This window comes from Paramacrobiotus metropolitanus, unplaced genomic scaffold, assembly GCF_019649055.1.
Source record: "Paramacrobiotus metropolitanus isolate TYO unplaced genomic scaffold, Prichtersi_v1.0 Parri_scaffold0000158, whole genome shotgun sequence".
NCBI classification, from domain to species: domain Eukaryota; kingdom Metazoa; phylum Tardigrada; class Eutardigrada; order Parachela; family Macrobiotidae; genus Paramacrobiotus; species Paramacrobiotus metropolitanus.
Window position 1 is genome coordinate 174,514 of NW_026570378.1, and position 16,136 is coordinate 190,649.

At 41.2% G+C, this 16,136-nt stretch overlaps 3 protein-coding genes across 3 annotated transcripts; all 3 read left to right on the plus strand.

Moving 5' to 3' along the window:
• Positions 1-398: 398 nt before the first annotated feature.
• On the plus strand, positions 399-1,837 carry LOC129599970 (uncharacterized). Its single transcript, XM_055498341.1, has 3 exons — positions 399-1,014; positions 1,219-1,470; positions 1,700-1,837. The coding sequence occupies exons 1-3, from the start codon at positions 444-446 to the stop codon at positions 1,816-1,818; spliced, it is 942 nt and encodes a 313-aa protein (XP_055354316.1). The 5' UTR covers positions 399-443; the 3' UTR covers positions 1,819-1,837.
• Positions 1,838-5,721: 3,884 nt separating this feature from the next.
• LOC129599969 (uncharacterized) lies at positions 5,722-7,035 on the plus strand. Its single transcript, XM_055498340.1, has 3 exons — positions 5,722-6,280; positions 6,345-6,596; positions 6,760-7,035. The coding sequence occupies exons 1-3, from the start codon at positions 5,761-5,763 to the stop codon at positions 6,876-6,878; spliced, it is 891 nt and encodes a 296-aa protein (XP_055354315.1). The 5' UTR covers positions 5,722-5,760; the 3' UTR covers positions 6,879-7,035.
• Positions 7,036-13,159: 6,124 nt separating this feature from the next.
• On the plus strand, positions 13,160-15,269 carry LOC129599965 (uncharacterized). The gene is made up of 4 exons (XM_055498335.1): positions 13,160-13,764; positions 13,877-14,299; positions 14,367-14,618; positions 15,086-15,269. Exons 1-4 carry the CDS (start codon positions 13,479-13,481, stop codon positions 15,202-15,204), a joined length of 1,080 nt encoding a protein of 359 aa, XP_055354310.1. The 5' UTR covers positions 13,160-13,478; the 3' UTR covers positions 15,205-15,269.
• Positions 15,270-16,136: the final 867 nt, after the last annotated feature.

Consider the following 16,136-nt stretch of genomic DNA (forward strand, 5'->3'; position numbering starts at 1 on the left):
ACCGAAATTTTAGACGATGACACACGTTATTTAGTCGCGCTGATTTACAAGTACTTTATGCTCCATCCGGGCCAGGTGGGTGGGAAAACGTGAACCAGAATCTTGCCGCCCACTAAATGACTGCTAATAAGTAGTGGGCCTAATGGCCTAAACGGCCGCCTAGACCTGCTTAAAGCCGACGTCGTCGGATCTTTTTTGAAGAAAAACTTATCACCGATCACGGAAGAACTGCAATAATTTTTCCAGGAATTCATTTAACCAAAAAATGACTATTCTCAGTTTTCCCGTTTGTCTACTTACAGATAAGTCGCTTGCAGAACTAACGTGACTGGCAGACTTTTTTCCCGTAGGCTTTAATTTTTTGCATATAAGTATCAAACGATGAGGTCTATGAAAACCAGCGATACGATGGAATGTGATTATTGATACAATTTCCTTAAAGAATGTTGTATTTTACCAGTTTCATTTTGCGAGCGTTTCATTTACACGTTGGTATTCTGATTGTTGATTCTGCTCATGCAAGTTTTGCAAACCCGATCGAACACGGAACACATGATTTCGTTAAAAGAGCCGCTCGAGATGGATTCCAAATTTCCAATACATTTAGAGCGAATTCAACCCCATCAGGTAGAAATGATTCGGTAAATTCCAATTTGGGAGGGAACACCCACCTGTATTCCTTTGGGAGAGGAAAGGATGGTGGTAGGGCTTATGGATTCGATAGCGTTAATTTTGCCTTCAGTCTGGGCCGCGATATCAAGGCAATTCTGGAGAAGCTCGATAAGGTCATGGCCAACTCCATGGGTGGTTATTTAGCATTGAAAACCCGCGTTGAGTCTCTGGAAAATTTGCTAAAAGGAGATTATGTTAAAAAGTCTGAAAATATCTCCGAAGAGCTACGGAATCTCCGACTTACCGTCACCAACCGCCTAGCTCTACTGCAAAATGGTGCAGACATTGCCGCGCGTACTTCAATGAAGTGTTTGTTGAAGAAAAGAGACAAGCCTGTTCCAGGTAAGTTTGATTTTAATACAGGCAGTAGGTACAGTAATACTTGGAAATTTGAACTACTCATAATATAGAACTACTTTTTATCTTTGCATTGAACACGAGGTGATGCCAGTTAAGGTCCCAGCATTATTATACAGCATGTGTGTGCTTATGCAAGCACTTGTTTCTGTATGCGTTCGTATCCTCTTCACAAAACTAGTGTTTTAGTGGGAACCATGAAAGCAGGAGATGAACTGTATGCCGAAGAACAGTTTTGCTCCACCGACAACCAGACATGCCTGTACCTGCAGAGCAACGGGAATATGGTGCTCTACCGGACGATGACATTGCAGGTTATTTGGACATCATACACCGGTGTGGGTGACTGCCGGTCGCTTCTCAGGATGCAATACGATGGCCGCCTTGCGCTGTATCATTTCCCAACTAAGGAAGCCAAAGGGGCGACAGCATTAGCTCACGGTTAGGCGATTGGATTTGATAAATTGCAGTGACTTGTTAATCACTGTAATTAGTGTTTCAGCCGTAGAGCACAACCGGTATAATCACAGTAGCTGTGCGTCACAAGGCGCATGCGAAAAGAAAAAATTAACATACTGGGTTATTTACTTGTGAATTTCCGTATATCTATTTCGCTTAATGCCAGTTTCTTTGGTATCCTGCAAGCAAGTACAGCGAATACTCTTTTTAGGTGCCAAGCTGGTATTTCGAACCAATCTGTGTCTGAAGCTATATGACGATTCCGACTGTTTTTGGTCAACTGATTTCATTGATTCGGCGTGGGACTCTCAGATATATTATCAGAAATGAGAGCAGCGTACCATTTACCCAAAGGTTCTGTTTTTGCTAAATAGTTTCGAAAAATTTTCGTAATCATGTGCTGTGTACTAAACTTTAAAACAATCGTGGTTCTCTGAAATTCGCAAGAATTATTTTATGAACTGCAATTACAAGATGATAATGTGTGTTGAGAGAACGTTACTCGTAAACGTGCCGCTTTTTCGTCAGTCTCGCAAAAATGTTCTGATGTTTAAGTATTTATGTAAATGATGTTTAATTATCAACACTCCGGCACCGAAATCTCCGTTTGCACATTTTCTGTTGCAAATTTCGGTGTGGTCGCAAAGCTTACTGATTTTACCATCAGTCCAGCCGACGAACCAGTTTATTAGACAATGAGACACCAGTCCAGCCGACGTTAGGACAGTCTGGCATGCACTTTCCGCTGATCCACAATATCCATAGGTCCTTTTTGGTGACCATTTGGTCCAACAATAAAATTTTTGGCAGTGATAATGAAACTATTGAACATGAAAACAATGTACCGGAAACATATTCCGAGAAAAATCCAGCACCGATTATTTTGTAGTACTAAGCTAATAACTGAAGGGAATTACGTTCTGCGGATCTATTTGACACAAATAAACAAACACGTTGGTACAGTTTTATAGCGTAATCTACCGGTGTCATTTCAGTTTTCGTTGGCAGTTTTTAACGATGCTTGTCGCTCAGTTCCGCTAAGACCAGAACGTAGCCAAATACTCCACAAATTATCTGTAAAACAGCAAGAAGTTTTTATCATGATCCAATAATCGCACGCTTAAAAACTGCATCAGTGCCTTAAATAGCTGTATTATTTTTATTTAAAGCTTCGTACCACAGGTCCACACATGTGTACATTTGTATTTTTGATTAATTTAGTGTTTTGTCAACATGGAATAAGGACTTGTTGTAAGCATCTTTGCATACTACGCGAAACAGTCAGACTGTATTTACCGTACGTACACATAACAGCGTGGGCTTGCACTTACTCCAACTACGCGATCCCGATTGACAGGTAGGCCAGCAAGGGTTAGTTGAGGCTCCATGGCTGATATTCGGTCTAAATGGCGGCTTACAATTCCAGTGTTGTCAGATGACGGCATATCAAAGGCTAAACTGCGTTCCAATAAACTGACTAGGCTCTCGTTCTACAAAAATGTCAGCCGATGAACTTTTATGACGTAATAATTAAACAAACATCGATAATGTCTTGGTCAAAACGAGAATTACGATGGGAATTACCAACAGCCAATGCTGTAATCGTACCATCTCGTTGACGTATAAGGACGAAAACAGCTGCAGTGCTACAATGAACGCACTGGATGCCAGATATAACAATGTAAGTATATCGAGGTCACGCTGGTCCAAAAAGTCATCGAGAACAAATTGCAGGTGCCCCATGTTAATCAAGAGCGTTTCCGTAAAGGTCATCATATTTATCCAAGACAGGTGGTGATCATACGTGCACAATCGTTGACAAACCACTAAGTGTGTGTCCAGTACACTCTTCAGTTTGACGGAATCACCAACGTTCCTCGAAAAAGCGTTAATGGCGTCCCGACACGCGGCTATCTGTAGTCCTTCTATAAACGAAAACATAATCGAAGCGCACTGAAGAGATTGATAGCCCGTCCAGCATGCAGCGAACAGTAGTTCAGCACAAATAGCAACCGGTCCGGCACTGCGCCCCAAAACGGTGTAATTGGTAAACATATCACCAAAGTTCAATATTCCCGTATTCCATTCCATTAAACTCGACACTACGTTCGAAGCAGGATACACGATAAAAAGGAATATTGATAAAGCTGCTATTTTGATTATGTGATTAGATTTTATAAAAGGCTTAAAGGTGTTTAGTACTGATGCAGTATAAACCGATAAAAAACCTTCCAATCGCCAAATCTGGACGGCATAAATTAGTCTCGTCAGGGGAAAGGTTACTTGTATTGGAGTTAACACTATCTTTCTTGACATGTTTGTGACTAAAGAAGTTACTTGCATTATTTTGACGGCCCTGACGAGATTTGCGGTAAACTGCAGAATAATGTACGCTCCCATTATACAATAAACAAAGACACGCAGCAAACGCGAGCTGATTAGTTTTCGTACCGGTAAACAGAAGTAGCCGCAAATGTGCATAATACAAAACCAGAAATAATTATGCAGTTTCAAACAGCGGATCACAAACAATCCTGATGTTCGTTTCATGTTTAACTGCACACTGTTCCGAGGTAATAAAATATCTCCATTAGTATTACACCGAGTCAAACTGCAAAAACGACGACTCAACCAAAGTACAGATACACCGTATCATGAACCACAAACCGGGCATCCTAAATATACGCCATAAAACAAGTGTCAAATGTCTTGGTCCAGCTGCAACTTCACCGTGCATCCGTATTTAGTATAGGGTGGCTGACTAGAGTACTTGTACACCAAACATATCGAATTCTAAAGGGGTAAACATTGTGTGTACTGTGTAGCAATATGAAGAAGGACTATAGCTACCCCGTCACCAACGGTTAGGCTTAAGTTTCAATGCACGGTACAAACGCAGCTAGTCAATTACAAATGAAAAAACCGTAAAACAATTAATTATGCTTTGTGGAACCGTGTACGTATAGCGGTTATATTAACCCGAACCCGGGCGGTTAACTTTTAATCTTCAGATTTTTACTGCCAAGGACTTCGTCCACTCAATAAAAAAGCTCTTGTCACACTGTGGCTTTGAAAAATTGTGGCTGTCATTCATTTCACGCCACATCTGCTGTACAGGTGCATGCCGGTATGCGTACCGTGTACAGTGTACTTATTTCCAGATCTACACCTATGTACCGGAATTATATGTATATAGAAGACTATATTTTGTAATAATTTTAACATACGAAGTGCTGTGTGGATGTTTTTATTTTTAATACGTAAGGACCTGTACTATAACAGATGTCTGTAAGACTAAAAGTATAGTATAGTATATTGCAGCGCTTATAGTAAATTAACGTACTGTAACGAACATACTGCTTATGTTCAAGGATAACTGCACATCTAAAGCAGTTTACAAAATGCTGTTGTGCGAAGTTGTTACGTTATGCAGAAAAATGCATGGTGTCAGAGAAATCTTAACGTCAACAAATCTTAATCTTAACGTCTTAACGGTGAAAGCCTTAAGGCGTAAGAAATATACCCGTACTTGTAAACGTGCTTTCCGAACGGAAGCGGTTATTTACGTGGAATGTGAAAATTTTTGGCGGTTAAATAACTAGAAATTACACGTGCTCGAGGCCACTTTGAAGGGTGATGGAATGCGGTTTCCTGTGGTCTTTAGGCTTTGAGCCGGAATCCACGTTTAACGGATTGCTTAATGAAGCCTATACCAGGTAAAAGGAAATAACTATACAGGTGGGAGGTACGGATGCAATGTTTAGACAAAACGTTTATTGCATGCCTCCGTTAACTTCACGTAGTCGACCTTGATTAAAATTAAGGCATTTTGTATCCTGCATTTATGACCGGAAGATACCTTAAATAAGAACGTCACGTACAACCGGAAGCAATGGAAAAATGCGATGCGAGTATATATATACTCGTATATATATATATATATATATATATAACGCTACGAAACCGATGTATAACCGATATATAGCCATTTCGTTACGAAGAACGCAGTTTTATACAATATATACGGAACAGAGCTTTTAGCTACAGTGTAGACTACAGTTAAACGATTGTCGTGTCAGGAAAATGTCATTGATAACAGTTATCGTTCTTAGCTTTCTGGCCCTAGCTTGTGAATCGGAAGCGGTGTCCAGTGAGTGGAACCTATTCGAGGATCGCGGATTCGGATCGAACGACTCCTTAGTGGCTAAAAACATTTCAAACAGCAGCAGTGTACTGCTTGATACGCCTTCCGTGGAGAATAGCCAGTTGTCCATGTTTACCGGCACTACACAGAAACCAAATATTGGCCAAGGTTCAACAAACCAGTTTAACGGATGGTTTGTCACCACGGGCTATGCGTTTACGCTTGGTCGCGATATTGCTGCCCTAGCGCAGAAACTGGAAAAGGTCCAAGCCAGCTGTTCGAGTGGATATCTGGCACTGACTACACGCGTTCAATCCTTGGAAGAGTCCATGAAAAACCAGCTGGCCAATACAACAACACAATTCAACCAAGCCTTGTCCGATCGTGTTCATTCCTTAGAACAGTCTATAAAAAACGAGTTGACCAACACAACAACCCAGTCCAACTTGGCATTGTCGGCTCGCGTGCAATCGTTAGAGCAGTCCATAAAAAATGAGTTTACCACTGCAACAGCTCAATTCTCTAACGACATACAGAATCTGCGACTGATGCTAGTTAGCCGCCTCACTCCATTGGCATTCGGCGTGGACATCGCCGCACATGCTTCCATGAAGTGCTCTCTGAAGAAACGCGATCGACCACTTCCAGGTGAGTTAGCAACGTCATTCCTAATTCTTTTCAGAGTGATGTGCGTAACACATGTGATTTTTAGTGGAGACCATGAAAATAGACGATTATCTGTATGCTGAGGAGCAATTCTGCTCTACCGACAACGCAACATGCCTGTACTTACAGAGCAACGGTAATCTTGTTCTGTATCAGACCAGTACGCTGCAAGTTATTTGGACAACGAATTCCGGCGGCGGTGACTGCCGCTCCTTCGTCAAGATGCAAGGCGATGGACGTGTTGGACTGTATCATTATCCGTATGGGGTGGCTGAATGGGTGACACCTGTATTCAGAGGTACAACATGTGATCTAGCAAAACATAATAACAACCGCATTTGCAGGGACATAGCTGTATGTGCAGTACTCGTTTAGAAATCGCCATTAAGGCCTGAGCTACTGCATGATTCAGCGTTTAAATATACCAAGTTACGAACAAAATGTTTTCTGTCACGATTTAGGTGCCGAGCTAACGTTTCAGAAAAATGGACATCTTTGTCTGAAGATGCAGTCGAAGATTGCAGAAGGGCAAGATGGGAACTGCCTTTGGACTACGGATCTCATTGCTGCGCCAGTATAGTTAATTTATTTATTTATTAATTATTTATTAGTATCTCTGTATTTGCACTGTTTTAAATCAGCTCTGAAGAACTGACTAAATTTAATGTGTACAGTAAAATTAAAACGTCCAGGCGGCTGACATCCGATATCACCAACGCATAAGCCGATCAGCAAAGTTTTTTTGGACGTTTTAATTTGTTTCGGTTTCTAAACCGCTTTTATGTTTGCTAGTGCAGACAAACAGTCTTTTCATACATTCGCTTTGCGCGGTAAAAGTTTCTTTAAACTATTGACAGCACAGAATTAACAGGAAAATGCATCTAGACAGACGATTTTCATGTACCGATGATGTACGTCATGATGGACAATGGCGAAACACATTGAAGTAACGCTTATTTTATGCATAACCAACTCAGGGACACACGAGTTAACAACTTAAGGATTTGGCCCGGTACATAGCACCAAATTTATATACATCCACGGCAACTTTCGCTGTCGCGCACTCCCAAACACTTTTTTGCATTGCTTTATGATATTAATTTTTGTAGCCAAAGGATTTGTATACATAGGCGAAAAAACCGTTTGTGCGCGCCACATCCGGTTCGGGAGATATTAGTGAAATAAAATTCCAAAAGTTTAAACGCCGGAGGTGTACCAAAAGTCTCATTATGGCTACAAAATGTCATAAAGCAATGCAAAAAAGTGTTTGGGAGTGCGCGACAGCGAAAGTTGCCGTGGATGTATACAAATTTGGTGCTATGTACCGGGCCAAATCCCATTCATTCATTTCAGGCAAGCCATTCATTGTTGCGGTCGCTATTCCCGACCTTCCATTTAAGTAATTTGGAGATGATCAACAGTCGGCCACTGTCGACGAGTTATCAACGCACACAATACCGGCGCCGTCTCGGAGCAGACAAAGGTCCTTTGAAGCTGACTGAGTGCTCGACAGAATCAGCTACGCTATTCCGACTGTTCAGATGACATTATTGCAAATTATCCTAATGCGCAAAATAAGAGCAGTTGTGCTACCACAGCACCGCTTGTACAGAGTAGACTGTATAATGCATAGTTGAATCAAGGTGGATTATGGATATGATCCACCTTGGCTGAATATTGGATCGTATCTAATGTATAAAGTATGTGAATAAGCCAAGATCGAACAAAGAAAATTTTGTGTTATATTAGAAGAGCTGCTTGTTTCAGTTAGCTTCTGGCCGTTTTCTGCTATCCAAACATGATTACTCTACGTATTATTATCTTAGTTTGTATATTCTCTACATTCACGGTATTTGGTTATTTGGATCCGAATTTCAATAATCTTCCGGATTGGCGTAATAATTTCTATCCCACGGATTATGGAGGCAGTTATCATAGTCCGAATGGAAAGACCTGTCCAAGCCGAAGCGCACGATTCTGGACAATCCACTGACGGAACCGGCTATGGAACCTTTGGTTACAGTCCAAATGTAATTACTGCCCAAGATAATGCTCAAAATTCCACGCCACTCAGAGTCGGAGAACTAGTCGATGTACCATCAAGCCTGATGTTACCGCCATTCCGGACAAGCTCGATAAGGTCATGTATCAATGTCTGAACGGTTATACAGCACTCTCGGCCCGTCTGCAATCTTTGGAGCAAGCTATGAAGGCAGCATTCGGTTATTTGGGCACGCAATCAAACAATATTTAGGAGGAGATTAAGAGTCTCCGAGCCGAACTGGTCAATCGTATCGCTCCTTTAGAAAACATCGCTGATATTGCCACACGGGCTGCTATGAAGTGCTCTTTAAAACAAAGAAACGGTCCTTTCCTGGAAAGTTTTGGTTCACTGCGACAATTAAATTAGCCGACAAAATAATGTTATATTTGAAGTTCGGTCCTCACAAGGACGGTACATATTATCGTGTACGGAAGTATAGATGATACCTTGTAAACCTATAATTGTTTTACATGAATGCTAATAGTTTACCAACAGTAGAAGTGATTAATTGTTGTAGTTGGAATAATGAAAGCCGGAGATGAATTGTATCCCGAAGAGCAATTCTGTGCCACCGACAATCAGACCTGCCTGTACCTGCAGAGCAACGGAAATATGGTGCTCTACCGCACAAAATCGTACGAGGTTATCTGGACATCATACACTGGGGTGGGTAACTGTCGGTCACTTTTAAAAGGCAGGACGATGGACGCCTCGTGCTCTACCAATTACCATTACCCATTGACGGTTGCCACATGGGCAACGGAGCAGTTTGATTACCCTTATCGCGTGTCATACGAGTCCTGTTCGTACAGTTTGGTAATACTAGTACTGAAAATGGCTATCGTTCGTGACTGATTTTTATTCACGAGAGGAATTCGCAAATTCGGCAAATTTATCTACGCAGAAGCACCACTGTAATTTTCTACTGTTAAAGCAGTTTGTCCGAAGAACAGGGACTGTGTATTATTGTAAAGATAGATACAGATTTTGGAGTGTTAAGCACTTAGTTTTGAAACAATATTGGCTCTGAAAACTAACGATGTTCCAATTTATCTTTAGGTTGCTTGAAAAATGTTTAAAGACAAAAATGTGTAAATGTATGTACGGCATATAAACGGCTGTTAGCAAGTAGTAAATTTTTAAAAATCATGGCGATCGGTCTTCTCGACCTGAACTAACTGCTTGCCGATATATGTAATTTTCCAATACTATAATATGCGTTTACTTGGTAATGTGGATTTAAAAACGGTTTTTTAACTGGCAAGGCCAGTCTTCCTTTAAACTGCTTGGAAATTATCCTGTCATGATCGAGCGGTTGGTCTTGCATTTCCATTACACGTCACACACCCGGCTCGGTATTTCAATAATACACAACGTATAAGAGAGATTTATCAAACGTTGCGGAATATTGTCCAGCTAAAGTTAATGTTACATAATTTTCAAATGCGGTTAACTTATTAATTGACCGGAGCGAAGCGAAGGTCTTCCTAATTCAGCTCCAATGCTTAGCTTCACTTGTGTCCGTTACGGAAGTCCAGCTATGACGTCATCCTGGATACGTCAGATGACGTCACGGCTCTATACAGTAGTTTTGCAGTGCTTCACTTGTGTCCGTTACGAAAGTCCCAAATATGACTTTACCGCGGACTAGCCCGATAACGCCATGAGACTGTAGAACAGTTTTGCACTGCTTATCTTGTGTCTGTTGGGGAAGCACCGTTGATGGTAACGTGGTGTTTCCTGTATGCTTAAAACGCTAATGAAGAACATAGGGCACTTCAAATAGCAACCTTTCCCAATGTCGCATTCGAATAAAACGTGACTTACTTTTAGAAGAAGCTCGACAAGTAAGGGCACCCTGGCTTAGATAATGAAGACCCATGCCAACCCTGGCTTAGGCAGTTGTAAGAAGTAACTGGGGTGATCACCCATTTTAACAGTGCCGGCAATAATTCAAAAAGGTCACCCAGAGCTGGGTAAAATCGACTGGCAAATAGACACTCCATTGTTTGCGTAAAATTCCGTTGTTTGTTACAACATTTATTTAGAGAAGCGGGCTTGTGATACCTAAACGGTTTCTAAACTAATTACCTTCAACTCTGGCAACAACTAAAAACGAATTTTTAATGGGAGGAGGTGCTTTAGGGACCCTGGGTTTAACTGCTTCAAACCGGCAACGTCTGCTAGTATAGTTCGCCAATTTTTACAACACCAGGACTATTGTTATTGCCTGGGTTACATATGCGTTAGATTAGATAGAGCAAAGATAGTGTGTTTTAGTTGCATAGTGTACCCTAAAAAACCTACATGGCTTAAAACCCACTGAAAAAATAACGTAAAGTACTACGAAGTGTATCTAAATCGGCTGTTATGGTAATAATTTGGGATTAAATTGGTGATACACTCCATATGAGTATCTCACAATTTCAGTATTATACAAAAGTCTGCAGCTCTTTTGAAAAAACTGTGAATTTACACTGAAAAACAGAAACAACTCAAAAAATAACGTTAAGTTCTACGAAGTGTATCTAAATCGGCTGTTATGGTAAAAATTTGGGATTAAATTGGTGATAACTTCATATGAGCATCTCACAATTTCAGTATCCCACAAAAGTCTGCAGCACCTATGTAAAAAAAAAACTGTGAATTTTCAAAAACAGCTGGTGGAAATTCCACCGCTTGGGCATTGGCGTAGGACAGTAACAGGCTGCCTGAACAGGCACAATAACCAGAGCCGCACACATCATATGATTCAGCCGCTGCGTACTAAGAGAGTAGCTAAACCATAACACTGTCAGCTAACTGAAAATATCAAACAAATAAGGACATCTCAGTGCTTTTATAATAGCATAAATGCTAATAAAACATTTTTCTTATCATATCACAATATTTTCTTCGACTGCAATAGGAAAAAGAACAATAGAACGACGTTGTGATCGAAGCAGCCAACAATAAATATGGCTGGCTATGATCAGTGTTATGCTCATGTAAACTGGCGCTGCCCACCATTACCCTGTTGCATACTGACCGGAAATCAAACATTTTTTGATTATAAATTCAACCATGAACCTTTTCATGATGAATTAAATTGCACAAGCTAACTATTGAAAAGTGTAAGCAGCTACCACAGCCAGGTTGATTCGAGTAGATCAAGTAGCCATAATGTTGTGTACAACGGAATTTGTGTGTTGTCGCACCGGCAACCACCGTGCCCACTGCCCACACCGCCCGTATTGTATATCGTTAATGCCCAAGCGGTGCCACCTACCCACCTCCCCTTCAAATTCTAAACTACTACTTCTAAACAAATTCTATTCTAGCAAAAATTTACTGCAGCAAAAATTTTGAAAAAAATAGTTCAGGGTAATTTATTGTTATTCTATGGTATGAATTTGCAACTTCGACAAAAAATTCCTTGATACCTCGGGCATTGCCGGGTTAAGCAGATTTGCCGTAGTTTTAATTTCGCTGTAATCACGGTTTAGTGTCAGAAATAACTTGAAACTACTCGCAAAAGATACTGGACATACGATGATAACTTAAAAATGATCAATTTGTATTTGTTGACGGGTGATATGTGGCAAATTATGGGAACAACTGCTCTAAGCTTGCTTAACTACAAAGTGAAAAAACTAAAACTGAAAGAAGAAAGAAAGAACAGAAATGAAAGAAGAACGGTGGCAAAAAAGTTTAGTCTGGTTTTCAGTTTTTCCCACATGTTGTCCGAGAATGATTTACAAAAAATGTCAATGAATTTTTGTCGGCGGGCCATACAACAAAGCTTCTTGACCAAGCTGTGAAATCGCTTCGCTCCGGTCTGTTAAGGCACGCCAACGTGCATTTTTCTAGTTATAAATTTTTGCAGTATTTTGGTGGGTCCGGCAGTGCACGGTATAAGAAAATGATGGCACACCTACTCTAGGGCTCTTTAAAAGTTTCTGATCTCATTCTTATGACAGGTCCATTGCAAGAAAGATCTACAGGAGTTTATTCAAACAAGTAAGTACTGTTTTGTCTTGCGTACATTATACATGCGCTTGTGTATCAAATGTTTTTAGCTTACGATTAGAACCTATTGTAACCGTGTCATCGTTGTATCGTACCCCATAAATACATATACAAAGATCGGAAAGACTGGCTAACATAACTGCAGCAGAAGCAGTTACGAGTGCATCAAGACAGTAGTAAGCATTAAGCATACGGCTTAAGCATTAAGCATACGGCATTAAGCATAAGCACTGCTTACTGCGCATTTATTGAACAATACAACTAATACGCTACGCCGTTATGATAAGCTTTTATATGCATTGAAATAAATGTTGTCAGAGGTGTGCTAACGGTAAAAGCTTTAGGGCGTCAAGAATTTATCGGTAGTAGTAAGCGTGCTTTCCAGACGGATGCGAACATATACGTGGAATGTAGGAAATTTTGGCGGTAAACTTACTAGAAGTTACACGAGCTCGCGGCTACATTGAAGGGTGATGGAATGCGGCTTCTTTTGATCTGTGGTTTTAAGCCGGAACCAAACTTTAACGGAATGACGCGTTGTTGGGGAGCATAACGACCATGTTAAAAAAGCTAGCATTACAGTTTGGAGATACGGATACGATGCTTACACAAAACTTTTACTGCATGCCTCCAATAATTACCTTGATAAAATTAAGAAACTTTGCATCCTGCATTTATGACCGGAAGACGCTTTAAATAATAGTGTCGGGTACAACCGCAAGCAATGCAAATACTCGTAATATATAGTAGTATGCTCTATATATAACGCTACAATTTACAAACCGGTGTACAATGCGAGCAAGAAAGGAAGCTACGGGTTTAGGGTATGCGTTGTAGCGAAGACAGCGAAAACCGGTTTGTACAGCTAGTACGCGCACAGACAGCCACACTCATACGTGTGTAAGTGAATGCGAGCGGATTTACCCACTCACACACACATGTGCGCGATTGATCGATACAGCAAGGCAGCACTCCGCTTGCGCTTTTTGGCAGCACCGGAATGCGCTGTCTTCAGTCTATTTATAGTCACAACAGAGAGGCTGCATTGATCAACCAGCCTCAGAGGGCAAAAAGGCTGTTCGCTGGCTTTTTAACATAGACCGTAGCCTCCTCATTTAGTCAGATTGTATGCAGTGTCTGTTTCGGTCACAAAGAAGTGAAAGAACCCAGTTTGCTGCTACGCAGCCCCTTAATATACTGTCTAGAATAGCGGTAAAAATTAATCGAGTCGAAGAGATGTCATCAAAGAAAGTTATCGTTCTTATGAAAGTTATGGTCCTGGCTTGTGTATCGGAATTGGCATCCGGCGTGTGGAACCCATTCGAGGATCCCTCAAAATCTCAAGCCTTAAAAAATGCTCAAGAACGATTTAAAGCGTCCAGCGGATTCGTGGCGAATGTTTCTTCGGAAAGCGGTCAGTTGACTCTTTTACCGGTACTACGTATAGCGATAAACCAATTACTACCTGGCCACGATTCAACAAACCAGTTTAATTGATGGTTTTTCATCACGGACTATGCGTCTAGGTCGCGATACTGCTGCCCTGGTGCAGAACCTTGAAAAAGTCGTGGCCACCTGTTCGAGTGGAAATCTGGCACTGTCCCAACGCGTTCTATCCATAGAACAGTCCATCAAAAACTATTTATTCAATACAACAGCACAATTCAACCAGGCTTTGTCCGATCGCGTTCAGTCATTAGAACAGTCTATAAAGAAAGAGTTGACCAATACGACCGCACAATCCAACCTGGCGTTATCGGCTCGCGTGCAATCCTTAGAGCAGTCCATGAAAAATGAGTTTGCCACTGCAATTGCGCAATTCTCTAAGGACATACAGAATCTGCGACTGATGTTAGTTAGCCGCCTCACTCCACTGGCATTCGGCGTGGATATCGCCGCACATGCTTCCATGAAGTGCTCTCTGAAGAAACGCGATCGACCACTTCCAGGTGAATTAGCAAAGCTGTTCTTGAGTTTTATTTAGCGACGAGCGTAATAAAGTTTCTCCAATTTTAGTGGGGACTCTAAAAATAGGCGATTACCTCTACGCTGAAGAGCAGTTCTGCTCTACCGACAACACAACTTGCCTGTACTTACAGAGCAACGGAAATCTGGTATTGTATCAGACCAATACACTGCAAGTTATGTGGACAGCGAATTCCGGCGGCGGTGACTGTCGGTCATTTGTGAAGATGCAAGACGACTGGCGCGTTGGACTGTATCATTACCCGTATGGATTGGCTGAATGGGTGACACCTCAATTCAAAGGTAAGACTTCATTTTTACTCGTATGAACCCTGCTGCGTGTAGAAACTGCCATTCAGACTAGAGCTCTGCGCGAGCGCCGAGCCTTGGCTCGGCTCGTGAGCGCTGGCGGCTCGCGAGCCGAATGAGCAGGCTTTTACCGCTACTGGCGCGAGCCGAGTCGAGCCGAGTGGTCGTTTATCGATGGGCGAGCGGAGCGAGCGGCAATCAGAGGTCAAGAGCGAGCTGAGCACTGCTTTCTGTCCCGTACTATTTTTTATAGAATTTCTAGCGATTTGTTTGGAAAAATGCGTTGGCTTCGCGCTTCGAAGCTGTCCCGAACTATTTTTTTGTATAATTTCTAGAGATTTTCCTGTAAAAATGCGCGTCGGCTTCGCCCTTTGCGCGAAATAAACTAGACATAAGCTACTACTCTATGTTTCTACTTTTAAACATTCCAACTAAATGCTCTGTACTTGTCTCCCGATTAGGTGCCGAGCTAACGTTTCGGAATAATGGACATCTGTGTCTGAAGATACGGTCGAAGATACCAGCAGGACAAGACGCGGACTGCCTTTGGACTACAGATTTAATTGATGCTCCGCTATGATAATTATTATCATAAACGCAAATTGTTTTCAATAGGTAGTTTTCAGTTTAATAAGATTCTTTCCAGTCCGCATCTATATTTGCTAGTATCTGCTCTAGATATACAGTTTTTCCATACAGCCACTTTGCGCAGTAATAGAAATACTACAGATATATTAAAGCTTTTTTTGACACCAAAATTAAGAAAGAGTTTAGACTACGAGATGATATACGTAAAGAGGGAGCATGTCAATGGCGAAGCGCATCAAATTAACGTCGATCTTATGCATAGGTTCGTAACCACTTAGGAATACAGGATTGACAAGTAAGCCAAGGGAAGATGGAATCAGTTAGGCTGTTCCACTATTTGGATGACAGCTTTATAAATTAGCATCCCAATCGACTAATTATAACTGAAAACATTTGTAGACTGCATAGTTTAATTGTGGCCTTGCATAAATTGTATGAATAAGCACTTAAAAAAATTTGGTGCATATAAGTAAGTCTGTTCATTTAGCTAGCCTGCGGTCATTTTCTAAAGAAACATGATTACTTTAAGTACTAATATCTTGGTTTGTGCGTTGTCTTCATCCGCGGCATTTGGTTCACTGCATTCGAATTTTGGTCATCTCGACTCGATTTTTAGCGATGCTTGTCGCTCAGTTCTGCTACGACCAAAACATAGCCAAACACGCCACAAATAATCTGCAAAGCAGAAATAATTTTTAATCCAGTACTTGTACGCTTTAAACCAGTGTTAATCCGTTACATTGCTATATTATTTAAAGCGCCGTACATTTGTACAGATACGACGCAATAAGCATCTTTATAATTATGCTATGTGAATCAGCCAGATTGCAATTACATAATGAAACTAAACAGCTGAGGCTGGAACTTACCCCAACCACGCGGTCTCGATTGACAAGTATGTCAGCTAAGGTTACTCGAGGCTCC